Source organism: Rhincodon typus, chromosome 6, assembly GCF_021869965.1.
Source record: "Rhincodon typus isolate 14 chromosome 6, sRhiTyp1.1, whole genome shotgun sequence".
Lineage (NCBI taxonomy): Eukaryota > Metazoa > Chordata > Chondrichthyes > Orectolobiformes > Rhincodontidae > Rhincodon > Rhincodon typus.
Window position 1 is genome coordinate 6,381,551 of NC_063337.1, and position 17,932 is coordinate 6,399,482.

Below are 17,932 nucleotides of genomic sequence, written 5' to 3' on the forward strand. Positions count from 1 at the left end.
TTTCAGTGTGCTAAATATCTTTAATGCAGCAAAAGTCAATCATTTCATCAGGGTGTAGGGGAGCACCACTTACTCTTCAGGAAGCACACTGGCCCTTAAAAATGCAGTGCAGTTATTATCACAAGATTTAGCAACACCTGGGTTGAGGAACCCCATAAAACACACTTGCCACATAGGGCCAATCACTTTAATAGGTTGATATAAAGATGGTATGGCCAAGAAAGGACCATTGAGATCCCAGCCTGCTCATCAGTCTACAAACCTAGGAATTCACAGTGAACAACAATTTAACAACTGTAGTGAATTACCATTTTAACACTTAGTTGACACTAGTTTACCCCCCCTCCTTTAAATACAAACACAGTCATAATGTTCTAGCCTCTCCCCATCCAGAGACAAGTAGAGCACAGATTGCAAACAAATATTTGATAGAGTTGCTATTCATTTATTTCATCAATATTTAATAGCAGAATTCAAATTACAACCAAGACAAACCATAAAAATGGCCACGAGACAACATTGTGAAATTTATGCTGAGAAACACAGATCCCAGCAATTCTCAGATAGTAGTGTCATGTGGCAGTTTGCAAGTGCATGAAGCCTTTATTGTCGTCCCAGCATTGATTTGATTGTCACATTGTCCATCTGCGTACCACAGGAATGCAAAGGCAACATTAGTGTTCATAAATCATTACATACATCCATGAAAGCATGTCATTAACAATTATAAAAAGAGCCAGTTTTTAAAAAAATGGGTAATTCTACCAGCACTCTCAAAGGCAAGGGTCATTTTCCCCTCCTCTTATTTAAACTTCATTCCTGAAAGTACAGATTCCTTGTGCTCAGACCTTGTCTGGCAGGCAGCCAAGTACCTACCATTCATCTGCCATCCTTGATAGTGTGCTTTCATGCACGAAAAGCGTTCTCTTCTATAAGCCATGTTTCAAATGAAACTTCCTAGGAGATTAGCAGAAAGCTAGACAGAGACACTATGTTCAGCAGACAGATGGCTCCTATAATTTAATGAATAAGACCCAATCTTTTTTATTGTCAAAGTGTGCAGTGTGTAATCAGCATCCCTGCATCCAAAAGTTCAATTGTGTGGTACGATGTGGAATTACCAAATTGTTTTTCAATAATTTTATAAAGCACTGTGAAACAAAAACACTAAAAGGTGTGTGTGTGTGTGTGTGTCAGTGTGTCAAAAATTGTACTGTTTTGACGTTTTGTTTTCATGTCTGTTTAAGCATTCAATATTAACTCACAACAGGGTCAGATACAACAGCTGGACACCAAGTGTAATTACTTATACTCTTGACACTGTACACTTCGTTCCACCAGGAATAGCGATATATCAATGCCTTAAGAAGCAGATCTGTGCTACAGAACCATGTGTGTGAAAATAAGCTTTTCATCAAGTCTAGCCTGGATGAGAGCCTCAGTCATAGAGCATAAACCTCTAATTTCAAATGGATCTAACATTACTAAAAATCTGTTTTAAAGCAAAACAAAAAGATTTAGTTAAAGCATTTAAGTGACCTATATGTGACAGTGAGTATGCCTCTCCTGCACCACTCCCTCTTCCAAATAGTACATGGGTTCTCAGCTAAGATCTAGTTCGAGTCTCTGGGATGGAACTCGAACACAAGTTACCACTTCAAATAACAGGCATGGCTCACTTTAGTGTTACACCTAGTGTTACATACTCTCCACAGAAACAAACTACAACCAGAATAATTAAAACTTTAACTGTATCACTGAGTGTCAACTCAAGAAGTATAAAGCAAAAAAGTCACATGTCAAAATGCGTCTTGCCAAAATTCTAAATGGCACAGGTCTTTTTTAAAAAATCTGATTTCATATCTCATGGGATAATGTTGGAATTGGACACCTCCCAGCTGGGATGTTAAAATGAACTGCTTCCATGAACTCACTGTTTATCTTTGTTTGTCTTGAGGCAAGACTGTTGCAGCTTGGCTTGGGCAAATCAGAATGACCCTGCTCAGTTCATCATTTCCAAATGGCTGGCCTTGGTTAAGAGTAACCCTGTATCAGAGCCAAGACCTACAGCTGTGCATCACTAATGGACTTAGTGCGCAGCACAGACATTCTGGGAAGCCAGCTATCAGCACGTGGGTGCTGGGGTGGGAGGAGAAAAAGAAACTTCTATGCTATCCCTATTGGCTCAGCTGTTTAAAGTATAAAATACATCAGCCCGCTCGCTGAGTTAAGGTCAACTGCTCGAATTTGCACTATGTTTGGACGCTACACAAGTCAACGTTAACAGGAGATGAAAGCGGTCATGATTCCTGCTTCCTGTCACTGACCACTGGAATGCTGATTGAGGACAGGATCAAGCTTCACTGTGATGTCTCCCACAGCTGAACGACACATCACACCAGAAAGTACATCTTGTGAATTAGTTGAAGATGGGATCAGATTCAGCTGCGATTCCCGATCACAGCCAAATAGCCCAAAAAGCTCACACTAACAATCCATGCTCTCTTCTCAATGAATGGCAAATTGGGGATGAGATACCAGAGGGTGACCTTAAACAGTGTCACAATTTTTGATCAGATATTGAAAGAAAAAAAAAATCAATAATCAGATTTGACAATACAAAAGTGGAAGACGTTGAACTAACAGCAAGTTTATATTAGTACAATATAAAGTGATCGGAGGCCCCAGTTTTATTACTGAGCCACATATTGAATCTTATTATATCCAAGTGGAGGTAGGTAATTACACATATAAATTCTGAATTTATTTAAAACAAAGAAAAAGGGGGTGGGTTGGGTGAAAAATAAAGCTGAGCATATGGAATCAGCAGCTCGTCCCGAACAGTTTATGTCAAAGTAGCACAGTTCATCCGTTTAAGTGACAGGCTGAAATATTAAGCAAACTCTATTCCAGAAGAGAATACTGTTATGCTGATGGATGAAAATATGGCACATACTAGAATGGAAGAAAGAGTTCACCATTCCACCATCACAACTTGGAATTTCCAAGTCTCACCCACAGTTATGATATTGTGCAAATTGCAAGGTACACCTATAGCATTGCTTGATCAGACAGATGGTTGCTTAGAAAGTCAGATTAGGCTAGGCACATTCATGCAGCCTTTTGTGTTTGTTGAAGACTGCTGTGTATTTTCCTCTGAATGTCCCCCGAATACTGAAACTAAAAAAGACAGGGAGCCAACTTGCATCCACACATTCAAAAATTCCACACATGCAAATTTGTACAAGAAAGTGAAACTTTTAAAGGCAGGGACTCTTAAAAGATTTTTGGAAATAGGAAGTTTAGTAAATGAAGGCACTTATTGTTTCATTCAAAGAGAAGGGCACAGTTATCAAAAATAAAGGCCCATCATTCACTGCTGTTAAGATTTGGCTTATTTCAATTTCAAGACATACTCAGTGTCTGAGGACCCACTAATATCTAAGCAATGCAGTGTCTGTTCCTTCCGAACAAAGCCGAACTGCCGATGGAATGAGCCTTCTTTTGCCGTCTTCCCACATCTCAGTAAACTGGTTCCAACAGAGATTCTTTTAATGGAAGGCAGGTAGTTCAAAATGTTACTTGACAATGCTGCAACTCCAGACTTTTCCAGGTAGAGCTCCTGCAGGGCGCTCAAGTCTTCAAACACAGCTACGTTTAAGAATTTCAAGTTCATACAGTGTGACAAGTCTAAGATCTGCAAATTCTGTAGCCCCTTAAAACTATTGGGAGGTATTTCCTTCAGTCCAGGAAGATTGCGTAGTGATAAGTGGGTCAGTTCCTGCAGTCCCATGAAAGCATTCTCAGGGATACTGGAGATGATGTTGCGACCCAGATCAAGATAGCGTAGTGGAACATTGGAAAGGTAACGTGTTGACACTGACTCCAATTTATTTCCTGACAAATCCAGGCTATAAATATTCGGAACACTTTTATCCAGACTTCGGACAAGAGTGGTTATTTGATTATCTGAAAGGTCTACGCTTAGGGGCTTTCCATGTCCCTTGGATGTGAAAATATCCAAATTGATATCATGCAGTTTGTTAGCACTGAGGTCAATTTCTCCAAGAGGCAGGTTTGAAAATATTCCCTCTTCGAGCACCTCCAGGGAATTATGACTTAGGTCAAGTGTCTCAAGGTATCTCAGTTTAGAGAAGGTGTTGGATGGCATGCCAATAATCTCGTTGTAGCTAAGATTGAGACTCACCAATGTTGTGTAGCCGGGTCCTGTAAACATCAAGGGGGAGATGGTCTTCAAGTGGTTAGAAGATAAGTCCAGGTAAGAGGTATCCAATGGTATGGGGACACCAGTGAGCTGAGGCCCAACACCACTGCAGTCAACTTTAGTCAGACTGAAACTACTAAACATTCCAAAACTTTCCACTTCACAGTGACATCCTGGGAAGCACGTCATCAGGCTGTCATCACAGGACAGGAGGAACATGACAAAAATCAACCAGGCAGAGCAAGCCATTGTTTACCTACATTGTAAAAGAAGAGAGGTCAGTCACTAAGGGCTGTCTAGAAACTGTTTCAATTAACACCATCTTACTGAATGGAACAGAGCACCTGGAAAAATAAGGTTTCCTGTAATCCTTCTCATTCATTTGAACCTAATTTTGCCTCAATTTCACAGAATTTCTCACATCAACATTAAAATAATGTATAATGGGGTAAAGGTAATGAACATCCTTTAAGGCACTGAAATAGCAAAATATCAAGTTTATAAAATTCCCCCAACTATAACATACAAAAGACTCTTTCCCTCTAGTAAGGTGATACAGCATCTGAATTCCTCAGGGCAGTGTCCTTGGCCCAACCATCTTCAGTCGTTTCATCAATGACCATCCCTCCGTAAGGTCAGAAGTGAAGATGTTCAGCACCATTCGCGAATTCTCAGTTACTAAAGCAGTCCGTGCCCAATGCAGCAAGACTTGGACAGCATCCAGGTTGGGTTGACACATGGCAACTAACATCATGCCACAAGTGTCCAGGCAACAATCATCTCCAACAAGAGAGAATATAACCATTGCCCCTGGACATGCAATGTTCTTACCATTACTGAATCTCCACTATCAACATCCTGGGCGTTACCATTTGATCAGAAACTGAACTGGACCAGCCACACAAGGAATGGTGGCTACAAGATGAGGAATCCTGTAGTCACTGACTCTCTTCTCTTCTCTCCTCTCCTCTCCTCTCTCCCCCACCCCCGCAAAAAGCCTGTCCATCATCTACAAGCAATGAGACATGACATATAATATTGGCCCAGGGTGCTGTGTCTTTGGAATCTCCTTCCTCAAAAAAGCAGTGGATGCAGTTCTTTTAAATATTTTTCAGCTGGAGGTAGCTAGATTCTTGATTCTAAAGAGAATGAAAGATTATCAGGGGATATGCAGAATTGCAGATTTGAGGTTAAAATCAAATCAACCAGAATCTTGTTGAGTGGGGAAGGTGGCTTGAAGAGACAAATGGCCTACTTTTGTTCCTTGTTCATATCAGCCTTTAAATTTGGATAATAAAAATTTGGACTGTATGATATCTGCTCATAATTTAAGATTTGGAATTCAGACATCATTATGATAAATCAAAATGCACATTCTCAAAAGACATTCAGAACCATTCAGTTCAAAAAGATAACACCTTTGTCTATCTCAGTCAGCATAATGATTATCTTTAGCATTTGGTTCCAGGGAAGCAGGAGACAATGAGGATACATATCAACCCTCAAATAGCTCTACTGGAAGTGCTCACAGGGTCACCGTATGAGGACCAGTTTAGTGTTATTTGGAATAAAACTAGATGATCATCCAGCAATGATTAAGGTATCAGAAACAACAATGGCACACAGGCCAGTTGACTCTGCAAAGTCCTCCTCTGAAATCTGGAGGTTTGTCCTGAAATTGAACAAGCTGTTCCAAAGGTCACTTAGCTGCCTGACAGAGTCATAATCACAGAACCACACCTTACAAACAATGCCCTAGAACACAGCTGTCGCCATCTCTAGATATGTTCTGATTCAAAGAAAAGATCCACCAGAAGTGGCAGTCAGTGTTATACAGATGGGAGGGTGTTCCTGGGAGTCCTCAACATTAACCCCAGACCCTATGAAATTTCATAGCATCAGGTCAAATACGGACAAGGAAACCTCCTGCTGATTCCTGTTATCATCTATTTTGATCTGGAGGAACACCTAACACCGCATGGAATGAGGGAACAGGTGATCAATATATTAATTAAAGGTTAATCGGGTATGAATTTGCTGCATAAATACAGGGAGCTAGTAATCAATAGATGAATGTTTTATGGAATGTGGTTAGCCAAAGTAAAGCTCTCACTAAAAACGTGGATTTGGTCTCTAGTTAAATAGTCATCGTCTAGTGTTCAACTCAAAATTTTTGGGACATGATTACTTATCCCTGTTTTCTGAAAAAGAACATCATGACCAGTGGAAGGATGAAGTTACCATGGGTTCCTTCTTTACCAAAGAGGAAACATGGCTGAGGACTTTTATTCATGCAGAAGCAGGATAAGAAGCAACATTTTTTTGTAGAATTTCAACACAAGGATTTGAACATGGATGAAGGTTTGGCAGATTGTTAATGTTTCATGAAAGAGAAATGATCAAAAAGATAACTTATTTACTGTTTATGAGGTGGGGTCACATTTTGACAAATCCAGAAAGACTGAGGATAATACCATGGAAGAGTACATAGGGAATTCAGTAGATTGTCTGGAAGACTGCAGATATTTCATTTAGAAATTGTGCAATTTATGCTGCCATTTAAGTTACTGGTCTGTGCCAATGGACTGACTTCTAGTTTTGACAGGAGTTAAAGTTACATGGTGTGTGCAAATGTCAGAAGCACTAGAAAAAAAAAATCCTGGGAAAGCATCCTTTTCCAGCACAATTCATAGCTCAAAAGGAGTCAATCAACAATCCAGCAGAAAATGGAAGGCACAATGTAGTTAGCACAGCCATGATGATTCCAATGTAACATTGATACTGACAGGACAGTGGGGCCAGATGAGTCCAAACATTTAGAAGAAAGCGAGAAAAGAAATTGCAGTGGCACTGACCGTAAACTTTCAGTCTTCCCTAGATTCGAAGGAGATTCCAGAAGACTGGAATACTGAAAACATTACAGCCTTGTTAAGAAGGTTTGCAAGGATAAACCCAGCAATTATAGAACAGTCAATCCAAATTCAGTGTTTCTTCTACAAACAACTATTCAGGATAGAATCAGTAGTTTCATGGAAAATACTGGGCTGATTAGGAAGAGACAGCATGGATTTCTAAAGGAGAAATTGTGTTTAAGTAACTTGGGAGTTTTTTGAAGTAACAGAATAAGTTGACAGGGGTAATGTTGGTCATGTTGTGTACATAGACTTCCAGAAGGTGCATGATACAGTGCCATACAAGAGACTGGTGAGGAAAGTTATAGATCATGGAATAAAAGGGAGTAGCAGCTAGGATACAAAATTGACTGAGTGATAGGAAACAGAGTAATGGTCGATGGACACTTTTCAGATTGGAGGAAGGTTTATAGCGGAGAGGTTACAAGGGGACTTGGGTGTATATATGCACAAAGCTTTGAAGCTGGCATCACAGGTTGAGAGAGCATTTTCAGCTTAATTATTAGGGGCACAGAATACAAGAGCAAGGAGATGATGCTAAACTTGTTTAAAATATTAGTTAGACCTCAGTTAGAATATTGTGTGCAGTCCTGGGTACCACACTATAGAAATGAAGTGAACACATTAGAGGGAATGCAGAAGCAATCAACAAAAATAGTTCCAGGGATGAGAAACTTCAGTTACTAGGACAGATTACAGAAGCTGGGACTGTTGTAATCTGGAGCGATGTATAGCAATGGGAAGGGCTTAAACATTCTTGTGCTATTGATAAAGGAGTACCAACAGATGCATTGTACTAGGATTTCCAGAAGGCAGTTGATAAAGTGCTACATCAAAGGTTATTGAGGAAAATAAAAGCTTATGGCATTTGGAGTAACATATTGGCATGGATAGAAGATTGACTGGCTAACAGGAAGCATATAGTAGGAATAAATGGGTCTTTTTCAGGCTGGCAGGATGTCACAAGCACAAGTGATGCTGGGGCCTCAACTCTTTACAATCTATAGAAATGATTTGGATGAAGGGACCAAAGGTATGGTAGCTAAATTTGCTGATGACATACATAAGTGGTGGTGACAAAAACATAAGGAGGTTATAAAGGGATACGGAGTGGTTAAATGAGTGGGTAAAGATCTGGCAAATGGTGTATAATTGGCTAAGTGTGATTAGGGTGTCCTAATGCATGACTCACAGAAGATTAGTGTGCAGGTACAGCAAGTAATCAGGAAAGCTAACAGAATAATATGGTTTATTACGTGGGGAATCGAATGCAAGAGTAGGGTGGTTATGCTTCAGTTATACAGGGCACTGGAGAGACCACATCTGGAGAAGTCTGTACAGTACTGGGCATCATACTTACAGAAGAATATTAATGCAGTGGAAAGGGTTCAGAGAAGGTTTACTAGGCTAATACCTGGAATGAGCAGATTGCCTTATGAGGAAAGGCTAAACAGGCTGGACCTGTATGCTCTGGAATTTCGAACAGTCAGAGGTGACTTAATTAAAACATACAGGATCCTGAGGGCACATTACCAGGTGGATGTGGAAAGGATGTTTCCTTCTGTGAGAGAATCTAGAACTAAGGGTTAGAGTTTATTAATAAGCTGCACCCATTTAAAACAGGGTTGAGGAAACCTTCTGAGAGAAAAGTTGAGAGTCTTTGGAATTTCCTTACTCAAAAGTCAGTGGATGCAGAACCTTTAAATATTTTTAAGGGGTAGAAGCACATAGATTCTTGATTACCGAGAAGATGAAAGAATATTGGGGTATGCAGAATTGAGGTTAAAATCAGATCAGCCATGATCTTATTGAATGGTAGATCAGCCTTGAAGGTACGAGTTGTTCCCTGCTGTATGTAGGTAACCTGTTTGGCTGCATTATGAACGTACTGTTCTTGTCCAGCAAGTCCTCGAGTGGGACTTGAACCCGGAGGTAGGCAGCGACACTTCTCACTGCCACCCGGCCTCATGACAGGCCATACATTAAAAATCTTAACCACTTGATTCTCCCCAGTCACCACTCCCAGTTAATATGCAATTGTTCAACAGTTTAGTTACTGAATAAATTATTCTCTTACCCAGTGCCAATAATGACAGGGCTTACAGAAATCAGGAGTACAAAGTCTTGATTATTTAATGGTTTTCCTTGGTTTAATCAAACACAGCTCTGTTTTCCAGTTCTCTCTCTTCTTATAAACCGGGCAGATTTGGTACAGGCAATGACAAGATCAGGGAATGTTGAATGTGAAACAAACACAGAGAATGCTGGAAAAATTCAGCAGGTCTGGCAGCATCTGTGGAGACAGAAACAGAGTTACAGTTTGTGTTTTGGATTTCCAGCAACTGCAGATTTTTGTTTCATTTTAATATAGATCATGAGTTGCCAAAGTCATGTACTTTCTGTGGTTTTGTTTAGCGCTGGATCAGTTCAGAATTCCAGCTTTCAGGTGCTGACCTGCAGAGACTTTGGCTCAAAATCTCAGGAATGGACATGTTTTCATATCAGAAATTGACTGAACTTCGCCAATTTACATAGCAGAGATGTACAGCTTGGAAACAGAACCTTTGGTCCAACTCATCCACGCTGACCAGATATCATAAATTAATCTAGTCCCATTTATCAGCATGTGGCCCATATCCCACTAAACCCATCCTATTCATGTGCCTATCCAAGTGCTTTTTAAATGTTGTAATTGTACCAGCCTGCACCACCTCTGGCAGCTCATTCCATACACATACCACCCTCTGCGTGAAAAAGTTGCCCCTCAGGTCCCTTTTAAATCTTATCCCTCTCACCTTAAACCTATGCCCTCTTGTTTTGGACTCTCCTACCCTGGGAAAAAGACCTTGGCAATTCATCCTACCCATGCCCGTCATGATTTTATAAACCTCTAAGGTCACCCCTCAGCCTCCGATGCTCCAGGGAAAATAGCTCCAGTCTATTCAGCTTACCCCCATATAGCTTTTCTATCGTAATTTTTTAAAAGTACAGTTCAGTGATTTTAAAATCAGGTTACTCACAGGATTAGACTCAACCCTAAAGATTCTTGATGTGGAGATGCCGCTGTTGGACTGGAATGGACAAAGTCGGAACTTCATTTGAAGAAGGAGCTGCACTCCAAAAGCTTGTGATTTTAAATAAACCTGTTGGACTATAACCTGGTGTCATGTGACTTCTGACTAAAGATTCTTGCCCTCTTTGCAAAGATACATTGGCCATTACCTCTCAGCTTTTTCACAATTTAATCATCTCTAGGGGACAACCCCACGGAGCAAAGTGGACTTGCCTGGCACCAGATTTCTTCACTCTTAATTACTCCCTGCAGCCTAGCTGCTGTCCCCAGCGATTATACAGGCATCCACTGACCTGAACAGCTCCCAGTCACACCTCAGATCAGGGACTGGAAGAGGGAAACGCTACCCGGTCTCATTACCATCTGTAACAAAAACGAATCTTCCGATAAATGTAGCTAGACCAGACGTGCATCAGAGCACAGAACCAATGTCTGTTCCCCACTCGTTACAGGACACCGCCTGTAATCTCACACTCAAACCAAAGGATTTTGGCAGCAGAAATAGACCATTCGGCCAATCGAGTCTGCTCGCCATTCGATCAAACGGTTACCATCATACCCTGAAAACTCAAATCGCAGCCAAAAGCCCTTTGTTTTGTTTAATCGCCCCGACAATTTTTCTTTTAATTCGGTTTTTTTCATTCGCTCCAAAAACGGCCCCTGTGCGTGAGGTGAAACAACAAATTGCTGGAGAAAAATCAGCAGGTCTGGCAGCGTCTGTAGAGAGAGAAAAACAGAGTTACGGCTTCAGTGTGAATCCGAAAAGGAGTCCAGTTGGGTTCGAAACGTTAACAAATTATTTCTCTACAGATGCTGCTGAGATTTTTGTTCAGCATTCTCTGTTTTATGTCAAATCCGCAGTACTTTCCTTTTAGTTGTGTGCAGGAGAAGGCAGTGCCAGTCTTCAGATCAAACTTGTTACCGTTAAGAAGAGGAGTCGTATAGAACTTGACCTGCTGAGTTTCTCCAGCAATTTGTGTTTGTTTCAGATCTACAACACGTGCTTTTATTCCAGTGATCATTTACTTCTACAGAAGTGGACAAGACATCCTCCGATGAGGTGGTTTGTCACAAATGTTTTGAAGTCCTCCGCGGTAAATCACCAACTGCATCTCTCCTATGTGATTGAAGATTTGTTCTCCACACCCCAGCCCCCTTTTTCTCCCCCCCTTAAATGTACACATTGGAAACGCTCAAAAGGACAAAGGCAAAACGGAGGTGATGATCCTTTTCTTGACCCCGGGGAGGAGAGACGGAGAGACAAAGAGAGAACTCCACACAAAAGCAGCAGCGACCGAGACTCAAATCACCGAGCAGCCCCTAACGCAACTCACCCGCAACCTGCAGCGCCCCAGCGAGGAAGTGACAGTGAAGCCGCAGTTCTCTTACCCTGACAAAGCAAAAAAAAACTTTCAGTCGAACTCACCTAAAAAAAATCCTTATCCCAGCTCTTCATTTCCAGCAATCCCAAACCGCGCAGCTAAATAAAGTTCTGCATTTTTAAAAAAAAAATGCTTCCAAGCTGGACAGACGAATTTTGCATTATTGAACAATCCTCATTCAATCAGCAAATCGATGATGAAATAAGTAACACTAGTTTGCAATAAAAGCGCATGGGGGAGGGAAGAGGAATACAAGAGTTCAGGGCTTGAAATTTGACCCGTCCTGTATTTAATGAGTGGATCTCAGACTCTGGTTTAGAATTTGGCTTTTTTAATAAAAAATAACTCAAAGACTTGGGAATGTGACTAATCCATTAAAAGTACAGTTTGTGGAAACATGTTTTCTTTACCTACGAAACGGAATTCTGTGCGTTTTATAGAAATAAATCGTGTTTTTTTTTTGCCTTGTCGCTGTGCAGAATCAATCTACGTGCACTGGCTCCGACTGAGAACCGATTCGAGAGGAGGAATAGAAAAGCGAATTTGTTTCAAAGTTGGCTAGGGCTTGATAATCGCCTAAACTATAAACGGTGCAGTCCGCTTTGACTGAATGAATCTATGTTGAAACTAACGTATAGATTCGGATGGAAGAGGAATTGCAACTTTCCATCACGTGGAAATAACGATCCTATTACTCTTCCCCCACCTCCACCCCATCAGAGTTCCTCGCCACTTCAGAAGTTCTTACCGGCTCTGCAACGTGTACTGCCCACAACCACCAAACTCTGCCGAGAAAGGCGAGAGCAGTCCTCGGCTTGCAAGTTTCACTGCAACGTTTGCATCATCTCAGCCCGATCTAGGGCTCTGAGCAAATGTCAGCAGCGATCATGCACGCCCCTTGACTCCCCTTGGGAGTGGAATCTAGGTTAGCAATAGAATCGCTCACCTCTACACAACCACTCATGCACCAGTTTGCACAATGACTTGGAAAGGCCTCCAGTTCCAACCAGACACCACGTGGGGGCAATAGATACACTGGGAGCGACTGGCCAATCAGCAGCAGCGCCGCGTCCAGATGACGTTCTGAAATGGAACGTCCTGGTGTGTGAATTGTATCAACTTTTACCATTGACACTCATGGATTTGTAAATAGTTTTAATAACCTGCTTCGGACGTGTTATGGCACCCCTTGTATGGCCATCACATTCCTCAGGTGAGATTTGAATTCAATTAAAAATATCTGGAATTAAGAATCTAATGATAACCATCAAAGAGTTGCTGATTGTCAGAGAGGGGAATGTTACCAAAATAAAATCCAGCTAAAATTTAAAAAAATTCATTCACTGGTCAGACTAGCATGTATTGCCTTTCCCTCATTGCCCCAAAGTCAACCACATTGCTTTGGGTCTGGAGTCACATGTAGGCCAGACCAGGTAAGGATGGTAGTTTCCTCCCCTAAGGGATGTTAGTTCTAAGGTTTTGGAGTACATCTGTAGCTCGGGTTGTGGGTGTTGAGGTTGGTTGGCTCGCCGAGCTGGTTTGTTGTTCCGCAGACGTTTCGTTGCCGTGCTGGGTAACATCCTCAGTGCAGCCTCCGATGAAGCATCGGTGTGTTTTCCCGCCTGGTTTTTAAACTCTGGGGTCCGTTGCGATGGATTGCCTCACGTCCAGGTTTCCTCCGTAGTGGAATGTATATGGGGTCGAGTTCAATGTGTTTATTAATAGCCTGCTTCGTGGAGTGCCATGCTTCCAGGAATTCTCGTGCTTGTCTCTGCCTAGCCTGTCCCAGGATCTTGGTGTTGTCCCAGTCAAAGTCGTGGTTCTCCTTGTCCATGTGGATTGAGATGAGTGAGTATTGGTCGTGTCTTTTTGTAGCCAGTTGGTGTTCATGTACTTTTGTTGTTAGTTTCCTTCCTGTTTGTCCGATGTAGTGTTTCACGCAGTCTCTGCAGGGGATCTTGTAGATGGCATTGGTCCTGTCCATGGCGGGGAGTGGATCTTTAGTTCGGATGAGCACTTGTTGTAGGGTTGATGTGGGTTTGTGTGCCACTCTGATGCCCAGCGGTCGTAGAAGTCTTGTGGTGAGTTCTGATGTGTTCCTGATGTAGGGTAGTGTGATGTTAGTGAACCAGATGGGTTTCCCCTCTCTGGCATTCAGCAACAGTTTCATGGTTATTAGATTCTTAATTCCAGATATTTTTAGTTGAATTCAAATTTCACCACCTGCCATGGCAGGATTATGAACCCAGGACCCCTTTATATAACCTGGATCTCTGGATTGATAGTCTAGTGAGATTACAAATACGTTGTCACCTCTCTCTCGATTGTGTCAGTTTTGGAGAGTTTCACAGTGGGTTTATCTCCATGAGGGTAACCAGTTGTCTCGTACAATTGACTGCAGCCTGCACCATCATGTACATCACAGCTGGTCAAGTGGCATCAGTCTGGAGCTGCACTTCACAGTTACTGTGTATGAAGAATAGGGAATGAGCTCCCAGAGGAAGTGCTGGAGGTGGGTACAGTTACAATATTTAAAAGGCATTTGGATGGGTATATGAATAGGAAGGGTATAGAGAGATATGGGCCAAATGCTGGCAAATGGGACAGAATTAATTTAGGATATCTCGTCGGCATGGACGAGTTGGACCGAAGAGTCTGTTTCTGTGCTGTAGAACTCTATAACTCTATAGCCCCAGAGATAGTCAATACAGATAAATTGGCACACCACTTTGTCGACAGGGGCCTAGAGGTCCTGGGTGGATTGGGTGGTGCTCAGGACCACGAGAGGTGACAACAGCATCAGCTCCTGCCCGTCTGTAATGAAGTTACTACCTGTGTTAGTGTGGTCTAAAATTGTCTGGAGAAATGCTTAACCATGCTGGAAGAATATTAGTGGCCTTCTACACCCTGCAAAGATACCTTATACTCATTGTAGCTACAATTGCAGCCACCTCCCACCAACTACTATTTCCCCCACTTGCTTTTAGCTACCCCAATACCCTAACACTATTAGCCCTGCATGCCCTCTGCACTGCCTGCTCATTCACTTGGACAACATCCCCTCTTTTCTCCCAACTGTATCAGCATTAAAAGCTGTGCCAGCTACGTTCATCTCACTCATTCCAGAAGAAAACATCCTACAAGACACAGGCAAGATGGGTTTTGGAGTACAAACAGAAAACGCTACAGTGCTAACATCACTGCCTTTGACTGGCAGCTTTCATAGTAAATTAATCAAGGGGCAAGGCTTATTGTGTGAAAAATATAGTGTCCTTTGGTAGGTGTAATTGCAAGTGGTACCTGTGGTGGCAGTGGGTCCCAGTTGCTGTCTTGCCTGAGAGAAATGAGAAACTTTCTGTTTGTGTTTCAGATTTCCAACATCCACAGTTCTTTATTTTTGTTATGGGTTTTGGGATGCCTGACATTCATTTTCTCACACCGTATACAAAGAACATCCTTGCTTTAGGAAAAGACTGTGACCACTCATGTAGTGATGCTGACACCTCTACATCTTGGCAACTAAATACAATTCATTGCCAATTTCAATGCTGCTTTTCCATTACTGCTATCATGAATATAAATCTTAACATGCTCAAACGTGCCCTGTTTCACAACTCATTCTCTCTTTTGTCTCCTGCAGGTACCAGTTGCATCAGTACAGTCTCTGCCATGAAGTGAATGGCATTTAAAGTCATTATCTCCTCCTGTCTGAGGGTGAAGAAGAAGTCACATATTCTTCAATGGAGCACTAACTGTCTCCTACACCCTCCACCAACTCAAATATTGATAACTCAATGGGTATTTAGCAAGAGTACAGTTGGGAGCCCATTCTAGTGAACATATCATTGCCATGTCTCCACAGCTGGTTGAGGAAGAAACACCCCAGGTTGCTGGCTCTCAGCAGACTGCCAGAGACCAGGCACCTGCTCAGCCCCAGGCAGGGGAGGACCCTGGTCCTTGATCAGGCCAGCTTGGGAGACGTGTCCCAGACTGGATGCCAGTGAGGGGGGCCAGTCCCAGACCAGAGGCCGGTGAGGGAGGTGAGTCCAGGACTGGAGGCCATCGTGGAAAGGTGGGTCCCAGAGGTGAGTCCTGGACCGGAAGCTGGTGCAGGAAGTCCACTAGACCACCAGACCTCTGCCTCACCACACACTTCTTCGTCTTTAATGGTCAAATATACAAACAGATCAACGGTACTCCAATGGGGGCACCCATCTCAGGACTCCTCGCAGAAGCAGTCATGCAAAGACTAGAACACACCACCCTCCCCCACATTCAACCGAAACTGTGAATCCAGTACATAGTCCACAAATTTGTCATCATTAAACGCAACAGATTAGAAGAGACCCATCATCTCATCAACAGCGTATTCACACGGATTAAATTCACAAGGGAAGAAGAAAACAATAGTCAACTTCCATTTCCGGATGTTAAGGTAGAACAAGTTAACAAACGGGGAGTTCCAAACCTCAGTATACAGAGAAGCAGCCCATGCAGATCAAATCCTCAATTTCCACAGCAATCACCCCAATGTCCACAAACAAAGCTGCATTAGGACACTATTTAAACGGGCCAGGACACACTGCAACACTTCAAAATTACGCCCGGAAGAAGAAGAACACTTATGCAAGATCCTTGCTTTAAACAGATATCCCCCCAATTTCATCCACAGATGCCTACATAACAGATAACAACAGGAGGACACAGTACGACCTAACACACTCACCACACTTCCTTACATCAGGAACATATCGGAATTGACAACAAGACTCCTAAGAATACTAGGAATCATGGTGGCCCACAAGCCCACAGCCACTCTACAATAAATGCTTACAAGGATTAAAGACCCCATTCCCACAACATGCAGAACGAACGTGGTTTACAAAATACCATGCAATGACTGCCACAAACATTACATCAGACAGATGGGAAGGAAACTAGCCATCAGAATACACGAACACCAGCTAGCAGCAAAACAGCACGATGAACTCTCCTTAATATCTGTACATTCAGACAATGAAGGCCATCAGTTTAACTGAGACAAAGTAACCATAGTAGCCAAAGCCAAATATAGACACGCACGGGAATTCCTAGAGGCATGGTTCTCCACCCATACTTCAATCAACAAACATATAGAATTGGACCCCATATATAAACTCATGCAGATCAAAACCGGAAATGACAGCACTCACCATGACGGACAGGACAGTATAAATTCCAATCTTCATCGGAGGCTCCACTGCTGATACCACCTGGAATGGTGATGAAATGTCTGAAAAAAAAACAAGCCAGCTTGGTGAGCCAGTCAACAACCACATCCACAACCCGAGCTATAGATCTTTGCCAAAACTTTAAATCAATGTTAACGTTTCAGGTCCAGTGAGGTCATCAGACCCAACTCTGATTTTTTCTTCACAAGTGCTGCCAGACCTGCTGTACTGTTGGCCTAATGGCCTACTTCTGCTCCAACATTTTTTATTTCACTGAACCATCCACAATTCTGACAGGGCTGGCTGCAGGGATGATGATTTCCCCTGGCTGGGTTTTCAGAATAAAGGGTCACGATCTCAGGATACAGGGCAGGCCATTGAGGGCTGAGATGAGGAGAAATTTCTTCACTCAGAAGTTGATAAACCTGTGAAATCTCTACCACAGAGGGCTGTGGAGGCAAAGGCCTTGAATGTATTTAAGAAATAAATTGATTTCCGTAGACTGAAGGTTATCATGGGATGTAGGGGGGAAAGCTGGAGTATGGTATGGAGGATCAGCCATGGTCATGTTGATTGGTGTTCTGGGTTTGATGGGCTGAATGGTGTACTCCTGCTCCTATTTTCTATGTTTCTATTGGACATTGGGAAATGTGTAATCCATCAGAAACTGGAATATGCAGCCTGTTTTTCAGACTCTGACTACCTCCCTATAAACAAAACAAATGTGCAGACTTCTGAAATACCCTGAAGAGAGTCATTAGCTTCAGTCTCAGGACACCAGGGAAAAATATACTTAAAAGAATGAAAACAGCAGGCTTTCTGCCCAGTCTGCCTCTTATCCTGTGAGTGACGGTTGTAAATAGATTTAATGGTGATAGACGTGCAGACAGCTTTTCAGGATGAAAGTGATTTGGTCGGTATAATTACATTGTAATTGCCAGTTACTTTTCAATGTTGATCTGTTATGATAACATCTCATGATAATTACAATATGGGCAACAATCAAAAATTTGCAGTGTTTACAGAAGGAGGGTGTGGCAATTCTGGACTTTTAGATTCTCTCCCACTCTCAGCTCAATAGCAGTAAGAAACCCCTGCCTTCTGAATTTGCCATTGTACAGGTGTCGTTA

General features: G+C 42.3%; 2 protein-coding genes across 13 annotated transcripts in view; one reads left to right on the forward strand and one right to left on the reverse strand.

Annotated features, from left to right (window-relative positions):
• LOC109914160 (alkaline ceramidase 3-like) overlaps window positions 1–17,932 on the forward strand; it is a 225,651-nt gene that overhangs the window by 177,030 nt on the left and 30,689 nt on the right. The gene's annotated exons all lie outside the window — the stretch shown is intronic.
• Window positions 423–16,803, reverse strand: LOC125483321 (tsukushi-like). 12 transcript variants are annotated; one of them, XM_048598080.1, is made up of 4 exons: window positions 12,341–12,523; window positions 10,158–10,927; window positions 9,215–9,430; window positions 423–4,481 (listed from the first exon to the last, which is right to left on the reverse strand). In XM_048598080.1, exon 4 carries the CDS (start codon window positions 4,472–4,474, stop codon window positions 3,395–3,397), a length of 1,080 nt encoding a protein of 359 aa, XP_048454037.1. In that variant the 5' UTR covers window positions 4,475–4,481; window positions 9,215–9,430; window positions 10,158–10,927; window positions 12,341–12,523; the 3' UTR covers window positions 423–3,394. The 12 variants fall into 12 exon arrangements, with proteins under 12 accessions (XP_048454037.1, XP_048454036.1, XP_048454035.1 ...); XM_048598079.1 differs by lacking the exon at window positions 12,341–12,523 and adding an exon at window positions 11,637–11,751; XM_048598078.1 differs by lacking the exon at window positions 12,341–12,523 and adding an exon at window positions 11,545–11,601.